Below are 16,126 nucleotides of genomic sequence, written 5' to 3'. Positions count from 1 at the left end.
AGCTTAAAAATTCCTTTAATCACATACACTTGTTCATCACAGGAGAAGGAGATCAAATCCACGGCAAGAAAAACGTAACAGACCACAACACAGCCGAAGATTTGAAGAGCTCACTATTACTTTAAACTTTCTACCTACTGCAAAGCTCTGTTTCATCTTTCTTATAAAAATAAAAACATACTAAAGAGAATAAAGAGGAGAGAAATGCAAACATTCTTCACACCTGAACTCAGATTGCCAAATATTAATGCATACATGCTTCTGGCACGTAAAAGCTTTGCAGGCAGGTGATGTACTTCTACCTGGCCCGCACGGCACACACGTTACACGACCCTGTTTGAAACTGGCTGTACTCAATTCAGAACACACTCCTGCCTGCTAAACGCACGGATGCACCCGAAAATGAGGCCTGGACCATGCCTACTTTAGAAAGTGATTATTTTACCACAACATGTGGTGCTCCAGCCCCTCTATCAGCAATTTAGCCTGGTCTTTTAGACCACATGTTCTCACTGCATGTAACTGGTTTTCATCTTTCTGAGAGACCAGGGTTTGCAACAGGCTTGATGCACCCTAGATGCAGGGTGTCCAACTGGGCTTTCTGCAAATGAATGTAGATTAGAATCCATCAAAATCGTCCTCTGCAAATCCATCTCTATTGTGCACAACATAATGGAGTGATCAGGACGTTTCCTTCAAAACTACACTATTGCTGGGAGCTCCAACATTAATGCAGACATGACCCTAGTCCAGCTTGCAGCTTCTGTTTTCTACTTAGCAATTGTTCGATCTGATGAATAGCATTTACTGGCATACAAGTAGGCTCACGCACTCATCAAATTCTGAGTAGCAGAACCCAAAGGTGCTCTAGGGACTAGGCAACCCAGCACAGACTGCACTTTATCTCAAGTCTCATACAGGTCATAAAACTCCAAACACACATCGTGAGTGTCCAGGTCACCCTCTTACTATCCACAATCCAGTGATACAGCTTTCCAGGTATGCTGTTTAGAAAAAACTTGGTATGTTTGTTACCTTGACTTGTACTGCTTTGTGCTCATTTGCATTTGGTGTGTGATTTGTCAGATAAGTATATTTAAAAGAATAGCCAACACCAAATCCAAGAGTCTGTGCCAATAGGTCCAAGCTAACCTCTTCCCTGTATAGCACGTCCCAAACGTGGGCAGAGGGGAAAACAAAGCATCTGTGGAGGGCCTGAAGACTGAAGACACAAGCAATGGGAGCATGATTGTCAAGATCCTATCTTATGCTGCTGATGTTTATGCCTTAGAGTTCAACGAGGCAAGTGAGCTGATGGGGATAGTGCAAACTCTGCCTCCTGTCAGCAGGACACAGGCAAAAAACACTGTTCTGATTCCTCTACTAGAGGAAGCAAATTTCACTTTTTTTTACGTCAAGGTCCTTCACACACAAACTAAAGGCAATTGTACACTTAACCACCTCCTTTGGATGCTGTGAAAATTAGTTAATGTTTAGAAGGCACTGATGAAAAGTACTTAGTATGTGTTAAGTATTAACACATAATTAAATTGTTTTCCTCCTCTCATTTAAGTGCCTTTGACCTACTCCTGTTACTTGACTCCCCATGACTGAATTTTCTCCTCTGTGACTTAAAAAAAAAAGGAGGCTAATTAAGTGCAAGTTCTAGTGTTATTTAAAGATTATCTGTTGTGCCACATATTTAAACATCAAGTATAGTTGAGCAATTTCATCCTGGAACCAGTGATTTTTTTCAACTAAAAATTAGCTTAGTAGCTACTAATCAGCTTGCAAGACAAATATAATGGGAGAAAATCAACTTAAACTCTGTTTGAAGTTTGTGCCACATCATTATAAAGAAAGACTAATCTGCTAAATAATTAAGGCTCTGTATTTGTGGAGTGAGACTAAAGAAACATTTTAAGTGGCTAATAATTCTGTGCTGCCATTTGCCTCTTTAATCTATAATTAGACTATATACCTCAAATATGGATAGTAGTCTGACTAAAGTTTAACAGTCAGTAAAATGGGCTTTCTGAGAAAGCACCAGATCTGTGCCAAGGAAACTAGAGACAGCAGTCCCCTTTGGTTGCTATCTGTGGTTAGAAGTCACCCTTGTATCTGCTGACTGAGCAACAAGGAAAATATGTTAGAAGCAAGCAGCTTCTGTCACAAAGATATACACATATCCTTATTAAAAATAAATTACTGCAGTAACAGCTGCAGGCACTGCAGTAGCTACTGAAAACTGGAATATTTGCTGTAGAACACCGTTCACATTCCACGGCCACTTCAGTGTGTGTACTGCATTTTCCAGAACAAAACATTCTTCCTGCAGAGATATTTTCAAATCTGACTGCCCAATATGGGGCACACTGTTTCATAGTTAGCCACACAGGAAATGTGATGATAGAATTCAAAGCCTGTGGAAATCAGGAGGATAATGCCCATTAGCAAACAAACTTGTAACAACTCTCTAGGCCAGAGACGGAAGATGCAGCCTGTTACTTACTTTTCTTGGAGAAGAGTTTCTTTCTCTGTCCAATGTGGCTCAGCTTGTATTCATTCTCTTCACAACTGCAGTCTTCACTATTCCTGTTGTAATACTTGGGCAAAATATTGGACATGCCTTTGCTATTGCCTGCAGCTGCCAAGTTTGCCATTCCCTTGCACTTGTGCAGCTTGAGCTTTCCGCTGGCATCTTCCACACACTGCCATTTCTGGAAGAAAATTTGGTTATTAAGACTCTGTCCCAGCAGAGCTAACGGCCAGCTACAGCAGTCTATCAGATACTCCTTGTTGTAGTAAACTGGGACCCATCTATCACCTACTATCAAACCAGAGTTTTTGTAACCTTTCATTTTCAGACAAAACAGGCAGTCTTTGGAACCCTCACATTTGATTCCAGTTTTGTTTCTTGGAGGCTAAAAACTTGGAGGTGACAAGTGACAACTTTCAGAAGCATAACTGTGGCATAAACCAAGGACATTCAAGCCATCTCCACAGGTTGAAAAGAATCTTTCCCACCAGTAAGAGTGCTTGCCAGGCTGGCAGAAATCTATGCCACTACTATGCCATTAAAACAGCACCAAACTCCATGTCTGCATATAATAATCTCAGCTCCATCCCATCCTTTACAAGGAGGGAAAAAACCTTCTGGAGGAGTCTCTTCTTTCCTAGTTCAAATGCCTGATGGCGAGATGATTTTATCCAAGTTGTGAACTCTTTGAGATAAAGATCTGGTCTGAACTGGTTATGTAGACTCATTCTGCAGTCCAAGAGGAGGAACAGTCACTTCCAGGCTATAATTCACTTCATCCTAACGCGGTCATATAAAAGAGCTATGAAAAAGGATTCATAGACTCATAGAATCATAGAATGGTTTGGGTTGGATGGGACCTTAAATATCACCTCATTCCAACCCCTTTGCCATGGGCAAGGACACTTTCCCTAGACCAGGCTGCTCAGAGCTCCATCCAGCCTGGCCATGAACACCTCCGGGGATGGAGTGTTTTGTAGGATTGCCCTGCAAAACTGCCTGTTTCTCTTCACTGACCTTTAAAAAGGTCCAATCAGCTGTGACAGCCCGTAGTTAGATGAGTTTGTCTCCATCTTGACTGTTTCTCAGAGTAGCTTTTCCCATTCAACACCCCTGGGCTTGACTAGCAATGGTGAGTGATGCCTCTGAAGTGAGAATCACGTCTCTCGTGCACTCAAACTAGAGAAAATCTCACATCTTCTCTCCAGTTCGCTCAAAACCTGAAATAACTTGCTCATAGATCCCTTTGTGCTGCTGCACCAAGGGCAAGGGAATTTAGCTACCTTCAACGCGGCAGAGAAGTTCTACCTGCTTCCCAGGTACATCACAAAATCATTTCACCTACTCCTTAATTCACCAACACTGTACTAGCTACAGAGGCTTTGAGACACAAGAGAACCTCCCTCACAGTAGCACTTGCTAGTGCTTTAAATAGTCTCTTGGAAATACTTCAACTTCTTGCTTAGTCTTGAGGAGAGTTCCTTTCTCCCCTATTACAAAATCCTAAGTCTGTGCCTCTAGGACTCACTGGAATATTGAGAATTTTCCAAATACAAGAAAAGAAGGAAAACCAGAAACAGCTTGCAAGTGAGATGGTATTTTACAGCAGCCTGCAGCTCTGTAAGGGAAATTCAGTCACTGCAGTTCCCACAGTAAGGTGTGCACAGGCTGGGACAACAAAGCCTACATTTTCCACTGACATCCACTCCACTGCTTGCAGGACAGAAAAGTAAGAAAACTGTGCTTTTATAATCAGACTTTAACAGGAGTCAGAAGTGAACTGGCCACAAGTAAACTGTGGATTTATCTATGTCTGTGGAAGATCCTCCCACTAAATGATCAGTTTCATGGGGTGTCCTCTGATTTCCTCAGGCAACTGGATGCCAAACCTCCTGAGCTATATAACTGTGTCCAACCTCCTGTACAACCCAGGCCTTTCACTGCCACAGATAAACCTGGCTTAACTTTCAGCACAAGGAATAATAGGAGATCAAGGAGACATACTGACACTAAGACATCCGAATTGGACACTTTGCCTGACTGTCACCATCTGTAAAGCAGTACATACTTACCTAGATGGAGCATAGCATTAACCTTTGAAGACTGAATTGCTCCCTTAATTTTATTATTTTTATGTCTAACACTGATTCATGCACAGACTGAGGTTTTAAGAAAAAGCTATTTTACTAGATTAAGCAATAGTTTCTTTCATAACAAAAAGAGATGTTCAAAATGTTTGTTGCTGTTTCCCATTTCAATTCATCTGAATCTTATTTCTGAAAATATATAAACAAACTGCATTTTCTGCTCAGAGGGGCCCTGTGCTGTGGGTGTCTAATACATGAAAAATAAAAATTCAACAGAGGGCAAGGTAAATGCCACGATGAGAATTACTGTAAATAAGTGCTCTGATGTGTGGCCCAAACATGTATTTTCTCTATTTCTTTCATCTCCTGTCAAGAAAGTGATGATCATTTTTCCCCTCCAGGTAACTGGAAAAAAAAATCCTTTAATTTTTGGCACAGTTTAAATCTTTCCAACACAGCTGTATGCTACAGTGAAAACATCTTAAAGGCTTTGCTGGAAGGGCACATTGTGTGCATTAACAGGCTCACTGCGGAACGACTGCAGTGCAGAGCTACATAAATTACTTTAGAAGCAAACGCTGAATGGAGGGGGAGGGGGGGAAAAGGAAAGTCAAGCTTTTACTTTTTTCCCCAAAACACGTATGGGCATGCGTGTGAATGCGTCTGGGATTCAACAGCTTATCCTTGGTTTGCTTGTGGGTACAAATGCAGATTGTCCAGGTTGATTTCATGGCTGTATCAGTTGCAGTCATTTCTACAGCATACTTTCAAATTCAGAGGAAAAGGGCAGGAATTGCAAGCAAACTGTGAAAACCTCTGCTTGAAGGTTAAGAAGCTTGAAACTGCATTTAGAATTGCTTTAGTCCACAGCACACCATCTGCTCTGCGGAGAAGGACCTGGGTGATCCCAGAGGACAACAATCTGTCCAGGAGCCAGCCGAGAAGGCCAATGGTATCCTGGGGTGCATGAGGAAGAGCACTGCCAGCACGACAAAGGAGGGAATCTCATCCCTCTACGCAGCCCTAGTGAGGCCAGTTCTGTGCTCCTCAGTAGAGCAGAGACATGGAGCTCCTGAAGCAGGTCCAGTGGCCTGTTCAGCCTTGAGAAGAGACAAGTGAGTAGGGGCCCCATCAACTCTTTCAGTATCTGAAGGGAGGGTGTCAAGAGGATGGAGCCATGCTCTACTCAGTGGTGCCCAGCAGCTGGACAAGAGGCTACAGGCAGACTGATGTACAGGAAATTCCACTTGAACATGAGGAAGAACTTTACTGTGTGGGCAACTGTACATTGGAACAGGCTGCCCAGAGAGGGTGTGGAGTATCCCTCACTGGAGATACTCCAGAATCATCTGGATGCAACCCTGAGCAATGTGCTCTAGGATGACCCTGCTTGAGCAGGGAGGTTAGACCAGATGACCCACTGTGGTCCCTTCCAACCTTACCCACACCGTGATCATGCTGAAACTTGTGTTAAACCCTGGAAGCAACTAAAATACTTTTTAAGGGATAATCCCTTAAATAATTAAATCCCTGAATGAAGAACTTCAGAGTACCCCAGAGATACTTTGGCTCACAGGTACACGATACCCATTCAGAAGCAAAACTTAAGCAGCCAAGAAAGCAAAGTGCCTTTAGTTGACCACCTGCTCCCAACTTTTTAGGTATTTTCTTCATTAGGGCAAATGACGTGTTCCTAAATCAAGCTCATAACATCTCAAAAGAGCCAAGTCCGGAAAGAGAGGGGAGTTTAACCAAAACTCAGTAGATCACAGAGACTGCTCCACAATCTTCGTCCCAGCTCATATCAAAAATTCCAAAGGAAGAACCTTTCTTTCCTCCTGCAAAGCCTGGCAGAACAGCTACTTAAGCCATCAAATAAATGGCTTCTGTAGTATGTCCCGAAGTCCAAACTCACACGGTGCAAGACTTTCCAGACACCTCATTTAAACACTAAAGCGGTTCCAGCTGGAGATCTCCCACCATCCTCAGGCAGGCCAAGTTAGCTGCTGTACTCGTGCTCTCTGGCACCATCTGTGCCAGGCTTGTTCTGAAGCTTCTGCTCCATCCCCTACCCCACCTCCCACTGCACAAGTCACGCTATTCAGCTATTTGATTGCAAAGCAGAAGAGTCTGGGCTTTAGTTTAACAGAGAAGTTAGTGGTACCGAACAGAAATCTTGTTCAAATGCACATTGCAAAGGCAAAAAAAGAAGACAGTTTGTAAGATATATTCTCCCCTCCAGCTCAAACCTATCTGCCATATGTACCCAAAAGTAACTTAGGACTGCGATATCTATGAAATATGAATTTTATCAGCAGCACTTGTAGACTGAACAGATGCTTGTTCTGCTCCAGTAACACTATTCACCTTGAACATGCAAATAAAGCCTTAGCAGAAAAAAAAATGTTGTATTTTTCTGTGTCAAAAACCTATTATTTGCTTTGCAGCCCTCATCACCATGAAGTGGTTTTTGCATTATTGTGCATCAATGTCTTCTTATTGCTACAGCAATCACAGATGTTAATTCAAAGTCATTACTTGACACCTCAATCAGAAATAAATAGACATGACTTTCCCTGTAGGATTTTTTTCTATAATTCACTCATTTCCCTCAGTGAATCTCTCTTAAGTGACATTGCTTTCTTTGGGGTAAAACGGCTGATCAACAAGCCTTGCTAAGAAAATATTCCAGTTGAAACACACAGCTTTCAGAGCTGATCCCTAATTCATCATGCTGTGTCTCAGCAGCTGATCTTTCACAGAGAAATAAAAAGTGAAACAGTCTGATCAGTGAGCTGCCAGCAAGGCTCCCTCCCTACCAGTTTTAGGGATATAGTCTCTAGGACTCAAAGTTTCTACAAGATAAAAAAGTCTTCCATCTCTGCCAGCAACTGACATAAGTCCAAGCTACAGTGGTCTCAGAAAGTGAGAAAATATAAGCAATTTTTCATATTGCTCCTCTCTTGGCACTAAACAATGGCCAATACTGATTGTGGTGGCAGGAGTATGTTCTAGAGATGTCTCCTGTAAACTGCTGAGGAAGGCACACATGGATCAGAATAGTTTTCATCATTGGCATGCCATGTTATGTGAGAGAACTGCAAAGACCAAGCAAGTGACATGCTTTTACTTATGGTGCCTTCAGGCCAATTACAAAAGAAAATCCCTTCATGATCTTGGTAGAGCACAAAGCAATTGGAGGTAAGACTCTGTGTCAGACCTTTCATCTGCAGAACATCTGAAGGAAACAGTACAAATGTTTGCATTTTGAATGTCTGCCTGTGAAAACTGCCATATATGATGTTTTTTGATGCTATTTAAAGGCAAATTCTGCTTGTATCAGATTTGCATGTAAATATAGCTCTGAAAATGGAAAGTATTAGAAAAGAAAATAATGTGAATTCAAACAACTATTTTTCTTCATGAGTTACCAATATTATTGTCCTATGCCTGGTCCTGATAAAGACAAAATTGATACCTTTTAATTTGGGGGGTTTTTCACATGCACGCCATAGATTCCCTACAGCAATCAGCACTGCTGCAGGCATTGCACGTTTATCAAATATGCAAGAAGTTGGCAAATGAGAAGGAGATTTTGTGCAGCTGTTGTTATGGTACTGTGGAGTTGCTGGGAATACTCTACAGAGCAATACTGATATCATAATTGGCTTCCACAAAAGCACATTAGTGCAGGCCACCAGATAAAAGTGGGTCAGCATCCACTTACCAGCCAGTTTAGAATGAAACGCCAAACTATACTGAAGAGAAAGAATGTGTGTGAAAGCCGTTAGGTCCTAGGATAAATGTTTTTTATTTCATGTGGGAAGGGCTCATCCCTTTTAAATCCTTGAGTATAAACGGTGAGCTGCTCTTTCATCTAAGTCTACAGTCACCCTGTGTTGAATGCAAGTAACTAACACAAACCAAACTCTACTAACTGATAAAGAAAATATGGCAACACAGTTTCCCATTGCACTCAGAAGAACTGACATATATTAGTGTTGCCAAAAAAAATTTCCACATAATGGACTGTGAAACAAGGTCGTAAACAGCATGAATAGCCTCATCTCCATGATCCTGGTGCTCTCTTACCAAAACAGTTATAGGTCAAGGAGGACGACAGAGATCTGCGAAGGAAGATCATTTTGTGGCAGTAGAACAGTATTCACAAACTTGCGTGCTCACAAAGCAGGATTTCAAATTTTCCATCTCACATTCAAAGCTTTCTTTACCTCTCCTTTACTTTAAGCTCTGTCCTTGTCTCTTCTCATTCACTCTGCTTCTGAGTCTTAGTCCTCCATTTGTGCTTCTTGTCTCCTGCTCACATTTCAGATTCCCTGGCACTGCTCAGACTTCTCTGTGCATGGAATAGCAGGTCCCCAAAACTTGTCTAAGTCAAAAGAAAGTCCCGGTGACTTTAGCAAGCTTTCAACTAATTCTGACCCAGACTTCTCTTCACCTTTTGATCAGGATGTGAAAATTAATTTTTAGTACCGCACACTCCAGATACTGTTAGATGAAGTGTCCTGCAGGATCAGGAGACATCTGCTAAATATCCACTATACCTGCATACCATCAACCCCCCATCAGGCAGTGGTATGTTAATAATTTGGGCTTGTTCTACTTACTATGCCGAGCTATGAACAGCAGCAGCAAACAGACAACACGCATTTGTCATTTGAGAAATTACTCTTGCTTCACTCTGAAAACGTTTTTGGGTGCACCCATATTTAGACATGATTTATCCTCAAATAAGCACATTCATCTCCCACTATTCCCATTGTCTAGATAGACTACTAGGATATATTCTCTAGAGCATGGGTTAAATGGATTGAGACTCCCTTGGGAGCCCTTCACAGACTCTGACTGACTTGACTGTTCGGCAAGTTTTCCTGATGTCCAATGTAAATTTCCTTTTTGCTCAATTTCATCCTATCACTTCCAATTACATCTGACTGAACTGCTCAAAACAATTCTTCTCTTCTCTGACTCCTGACAATGAGGATGCAGCACACGCATCTCTTTCTAGCACATCTTTACTTCAGAATTTATGGGTAATTCTGAGTACAGAGTTGACATTTTATGCCCACTTCTTAAAGATGTCAGATATTTTATCATCCATGGAAGAAAACATAAGCCTGGAATGTGTGTAGACATTACAGGGCCTTCCCCCTTTCTTCCACAACTGAGATATGTGGTAATTAGAGTAAGAAAGCCTGAATGCAGCTAGGTTACCTTATGCAAAGAGACAGACCCAGTGACAACACGGACTTAGAAAGTCTCTCTTCCCCTCTGTTCTTACAATAATGTTTGAAATAACTAGGAAGATGAAGACAGACAGAAGAAGTTGAAACATCTCTCAATAGGAAATACTGAAGGAAAAAGAAAAGCTTTATTTCCCCATACTGCTTACTGGATGACGCTGTAGCAGAAACAGTGACTTTCCCCCCAGTTTCTCAAGTAATACCACAAATTCATAAAACAATGGCTTGCTCCCATGCAGCTGAAATTTTGGCTCAAGACATCTGATGACAACAAACTATTGCATATAATATTCCTTTAAGTTTAGTATGTTTAGAAGGAACAGGACCTTATAATCTCTCTGTATACTAAATCTGACAAAGAAGCCAAATGGGATCCAAACATGTAAGGAACAATGGATTTATTTCACAGGTGCACTGAAGTACATGATCAGTAGAGCCAGAAGAAGGGAGTCTGGCCTTTGACAGTAGAAAACGAACTACTTTGCCTCAGTAGCCCATTACTGACTATAGCCTTGGTAAGCCATTCAGATAGTGTCTGCAGTACAGTTAGTACTCCACAGACTGACCTATCCTGACAGCCCTCTGAACTGCCAGGATATGACATAATGCCAGTCTACTAACAGACACATTAATATGTGGACCCATCTACCTTCTCCCCTTTGTCCACGGGGAGAATGTGTTACAGTCCTTGGAAGGGAGTACCCTGACCCATACCTGGATGAGAGAGCAATAGCATAGAGTCAATTCTGCCATGTTTCCAGAAGGTGAGAACTCCTCCAAGACTGGAGAATTCTCTGGAGATAGCTATGCTATGGCTTTGCACTACTCTGGTAAATATGCAAAACCCTCTCCCATGCAAAGACCATGTACTGGTACTATTCTAAATTTTTTCCCCTGAATTTCTTCTGTGTAGCTTGGATCTAAAGTGAATGCATTTTCATATCTGCCCAGGACAGTTATGTAACAAGAGAAATGACACAATCAATGAGCTTTATGCTCATACACACATAGACTGAGGAGGGACATATTGAGTTAAGAGAATTTTAGTTTCTCATTATTATATATAATTCTGAATAACAACAACAAAATGAATTAGCTAGACAATTCAAAGCAAAGAGAGCTACATGTATTTGGAGAAGGCAAATCTGTTAGGTACATTGTAGTTTCTCATCACTAATGAATGACAAACTACATTCTATTTGGGGAATGAAATGTTAAAGCAGCCTAGGTGGTTCTCTTAACAGTAGTCAGGAATCAATACAGGGCACTTGAGGCAGCAATTTCCCGACAGTCAGTCAATCTCATAATGCTGTAATATGGTTTTGACCAAAGGCCACAGAAAGAGACATTTGTTTTATAAGCTGGCATTGGCAATGAGGTGAAGGACATTGTTGCAGGGAAGGTGCCAAGCTTAGCCAGCTACAACTGCTTACTTTCAGTCAGGGGTGCAGTGCCCTACCTGGCCAAGCTGTTCACAAGCTGTTTGATACTCAGCTCGCTGACAGAGGTCTTTCACGCGCTGGTATTTGGGTAGAAAGTTTTCTTCTTGGGCATCTGCCTTCTCGTTCTCCCTCTTATGCAGCAGTTTACTGGAAAAAAAACCCAAACCAAACAAAACCCCACAAGATTTATTTTTTCATTAATATTAATTACAAGATATAAATACAATTTGCTGAAAAGACTCATAGGTGTAGGTTATTTGCCAATTCCATGGCATCACTGGTAGCCAAAACTTACTAGTCCAGTAGGAACCAGCACTTAGCCTCTCTGATAACACACAAGTTACTCATGTCATGCGCCCAGGGAGCATACAAAATCAGGACAGTGTGTTTCACGTCTGATTGGCAAGCAGTGACAACAGTCAATATAAAGATATGGTCATCCTTCTCATCCTACAGGGCTGCACTTTGCAAACCCCTCAAGCCCCATCTACGTATTAAGACAGAGGCAGAGAGGCAATGCCCAGCAGATGCACCCGCCAAGAGGAAAAGTTATTCATCCTCCCACGCTACAAGCAGGAGGGCAGCGGGGAGCAGCTGAAAGCAAAATGGGATGCCTTTCCATCTCTCAGTCCCAGTAAACTCCCCTTCCTCCACCCGAACTGCACACTTATGCAGGCTGTAGGCAAAGGCCATACATTCCCCTCCATCACACAATCACTGCATTAGGCACACTGCAGCCTGCCCCTGCTGGCACAGCTAAATGGCTTTGGGTCTGTGGTAGAGTGCTGCTTTGGCTTTAGCTAGTCAGTATCTTTCTATTTTAAAAGACTGGGCTTTGTGATTAACACTTTCCTTACCCTCTTTCCACTAAGAATGAGTCTCTCCACACTTTCATCTTTTTCTTCAAATGGAACCTAGGAGGAAACAAGGAGAGGACTGAGCACTTCCCACAAAACCAGTAACCAAGCTCTGCCCCATTTCTCCCTCCCAGCCACAGTTCTGACAAGAAACATGCCATGTAAGTGCACAAGGGGACAGCCAGCCCTATGAAGCAGGCACATATGCCTCTCCAGAGCAAACCATGAAAAACATAGGACAGATAATTCTCACGGGGCAAAATCCACAACAGGTTCACACAGTACAATTACTTCAACATAAGCGTGTTTAAAAGGCACAGGGAATTTACTGAATTGTCCTTGATCACAAAGGATTGCAAATTAAATCAGGATTTCCTGACTCAAGTTTGGGCCCTTAACCCACAAAATTTCTAAATTCTAAAGTAGCCACTCCTTTCCCCCTTCACCCTCAACTGCTTGTAAAGCAAATCACCTTCCTTTTTTCTACTGATTTTCTGTAGCAAGCATCCAGTATAATTCTCTTCCTCAGCCTTTCTCCAATAAAAGTATTGATACACAGTCTTAAATAATAACTGTAATTTTGAGTGCCAGCCTGGTTTTATATTAGTCTGATACACAATCAACCCTTTCAATTATTCTACAATTTATTCAATATGAAACGCTTTGCTCCAAATGATGTCACAGATGTTTAAAATCTCTAACTCATATAGCTGAAGACCTTCATGCATAGCCCTCTCACTTCTACACAGACTATATGTAGTATATCCAGACGCCGCATATGCCATGTATCTCGTATACGAATGTGCCAAAATGAAAATAAATACCTGAAAAGAGTCTCCAAACTTTCCAGTGAATGATGTACTCATACAGATGTAATTTTATTATATTTTCCTTTAAATCTGTTGCATGCTGCTGAATCTGTGTTCAGACCCTTGTACAATCACATGCATGTTTCCATGCACATTTCTTACCTATTTACTGGTCTCTCGGAATCCAGCAGCTTTAGAATGGATTTACCATCCATATCAGAGGGAATATCCAATCCAGCAATATCTAGAATTGTAGGTGCGAGATCGATATTCAACACAATGTGAGGATTCCTGGAAAAAACACACAGCAGAACCCAATCTAAAGTCTGTTCAATGGTACCAAACAACTCCAGACCTTCCACAGAGCCCCAGAACCTGAAAAGGCTTATTTTGTGACACAAGCAAAGAAAAGAGGACACAATCCAATTCCTCTCCATGAAGGGAATTAAAACATAATATAGAGATAAGTTGAATAACCTTAAGAGGACCAATACAAATATTTTAAAACTTTAGCACAGAGCATTTTTGAGAGAGCAAAGTAGTTCATAAAGCAAAGTTAGTTAATTATTGTAAAAGACTGTTCAAAAGTATTTCAGAAAGTGAGAAACCATTGGAAAAACTGATTGGGTGTCTTACAGAATCCAAGTATCTGCAAAATATGCTGACAGCTATTAAAAAGTAGACTTGGCAGGTAGCACATGCTTTATCTGCTTCAAAATACGGTACAGAAATGAGTCCCCTCGGCTCATATCACAGTAGGCATGTTCTGAAGAGAGCACAAGGAGAAGGATATTGCTAGACACATCAGTAAACAACAAGTGACTGCTAATTTACAGTGTGAGACAGAAAAAGGATCAAGAAAAAAGAAAGAAGCGAAGAGGGAACAGCTATGAAGAAAAAAAACAACAGAGAATGAAAATAACAGCTTTGTTTGGAATAGTATCAGTCTGCCCAAGTGCACAAGTTTGCACCTTCTGCAAACACTCTGAAATAGCCATGCCCTTGTACTTTGCAGACTGCTGCAAATGCTCCTCAGCCACCAGCTAAGAGGACAACATCTGAACTCAGGCTGACTTCAAATTTGATTAAAACATTGGCATCAGCTCCTGAGCAGTCAGACAGTTTTTTTCCCCAAATCCTTTGAACTACCACAGCTAAATGAGTGAGTTCACAGATCAAAGCACCTAGGTGCACAGCCCAGAATCTCCCCTGACACACCTGTATGCTGTTCCCTCGTGTCCTGTCACCAGAGACAAGACTCTGGTGCCTACCCCTTTGCTTCCCCTCACGAGGAAGCTGTCGACTATTATGGGGTCTCCCCTCAGTCTCCTCTTCTCCAGGCTGAACAAGCCAAGTGACCTCAGTCACTCCTCATATAGATTTCGCTCTAGACTCTACATGATCTTTGAATGCTCTTTAACAGCTTTATATCCTTCTAATGTTGTGGTTCCCCAAACTGCCCCCGGGACCCGAGGTGAGGCTGCACCAGTGCAGAGCAGAGCAGGACAGTCACCTCCCTCAGACAGCCAGTGATGCTCTGCCTGATGCGCCCCAGGACACGGTTGGCCCTCGCGCACGCCAGGGCACACTGCTGACTCATCTCCAGCTCGCTGCTGACCAGGATCCCCAGGGCTGTTTCTGCAGCACAACCTGCCAGCATCCCATCCCCAGTCTGTGTGTACATCCAGGGCTCACCTGTCCCAGGTGCAGAGTTCAGCACGCGTCTCTGTTGAAGTTCATACAACTGGTGATTTTCCAGTCCTCTAATTTGTAAAGATTTCTCTGCAGGGCCTCTCTGCCTCTGAGGGAGCCAACAGCTCCTGCCAATTATGTATCAGCAGCAAACTTAGTATACCTTCGAGTCCTGCATCCCTGTTGTTTATGATGTTGAACCTTACAGACTTCTTTTAGCTATGTTTATGACAGTGTTGAAGTTAAGTGTGCAGTTACTCACAATGTTACCTATATACCTACTGTTTATCAGCTGAGTTGCTATTGCTTTGCCTCATTTTTTTTTCCAAAGGAAAAAAAAATCAAGACAGGCACTCAATTTCTTAAAAGTGTGGAAAAAAATAAGAAAGTGAGCATACTGCTATACAGAGAATCTTTTGCAGCACTGTGTATAAAGAATCACTGTGCTGTGATTCGAAGGCACAAAGGAAGGATGGGACCAAATGGGTTGTTATACCTGTCAGTGCAGAATTCTAGCTCAAAATACAGGACAGAAGAAAACTGCTGAATTCATACTAATTAATGAGACACTATTTAATAATTACTACATTTTTGAGCGAGCGAGAGAGCAAACAGGCACTGGCAAGAACATGGATGTTGAATTACATTGATGCACCTCATTTGATTTTAGTTACTAATAATTATAGTACAGCATATTTGGTAATAGAAATGAGAGCTCAGTAATGACTTGCAACAGTGACTGCTATTAAAATTTCAGGGAGTCATGACAATTACTCTGCATGAAAAACGTAAGGTTCATGCAAAACATGGATGACTGAAGATCTACAAGAAAACCAGGCTGAAAGGGAAGATCAATTTATGATCTGATATACTCCCCCTCCAAGCTATTTAATCCTGTTCTTCCTATTGGCTATACTGTGACAGGCTCTGTTCTGTTAAACTGGCAGGTTATTGGTTGGACTCGATCTTAGAGATCTCCTCCAACCTTGATGATTTTATGATTCTGTCAGGCTGACTACTCCAATTCTAACAGAAACATGTTTTCACCTTCAGAAGTCTCTGAAAAATAAAATTCAGTGGGAAGGTTTCACAGCATTTATGGATGTCTGGGTGTAAAGATCCTTGGACCAGAGCTGACATGATGTGGTTGGTCTCTAGAACTGCACGGTGCAGAAACACTAGCTCAGTTCGCTTGGGCCGTATTAGCATTGCCTCTCCACGAAGGCCAAAAACTGCAGGCAAAGGTAAAGAGCAGATTCTTGGAAGGCTACTCCAGCTCACTTGAAATTCTGTATACTGCTGCAGACAAAATCCTTTCAGTGCCGAGGCAGCATGTTTAAGTCCAACTGAGGAATCCCTCCCTGCTTTTTAGAGAGGTAGTATTTTTTCACATGCATAACCGCTGAAAAGAAATTAGACACACAAGGCAGTATCTA

The 16,126-nt window shown here is 41.9% G+C and overlaps 1 protein-coding gene across 2 annotated transcripts in view; it reads right to left on the bottom strand.

Annotated features, from left to right (window-relative positions):
- Window positions 1-16,126, bottom strand: part of SULF2 (sulfatase 2) — a 53,918-nt gene that overhangs the window by 11,715 nt on the left and 26,077 nt on the right. For both annotated transcript variants that reach the window (XM_009078572.1, XM_009078573.1), the window contains exons 7-10: window positions 13,161-13,289; window positions 12,190-12,246; window positions 11,350-11,479; window positions 2,513-2,720 (exon numbers count right to left, since the gene is read on the bottom strand). In XM_009078572.1, the coding sequence (XP_009076820.1) occupies window positions 2,513-2,720; window positions 11,350-11,479; window positions 12,190-12,246; window positions 13,161-13,289 (524 nt within the window). The remainder of the gene's footprint in view (window positions 1-2,512; window positions 2,721-11,349; window positions 11,480-12,189; window positions 12,247-13,160; window positions 13,290-16,126) is intronic.

This window comes from Acanthisitta chloris, unplaced genomic scaffold, assembly GCF_000695815.1.
Source record: "Acanthisitta chloris isolate BGI_N310 unplaced genomic scaffold, ASM69581v1 scaffold27857, whole genome shotgun sequence".
NCBI lineage: Eukaryota > Metazoa > Chordata > Aves > Passeriformes > Acanthisittidae > Acanthisitta > Acanthisitta chloris.
This window is presented reverse-complemented; position numbering and strand designations above follow the sequence as displayed.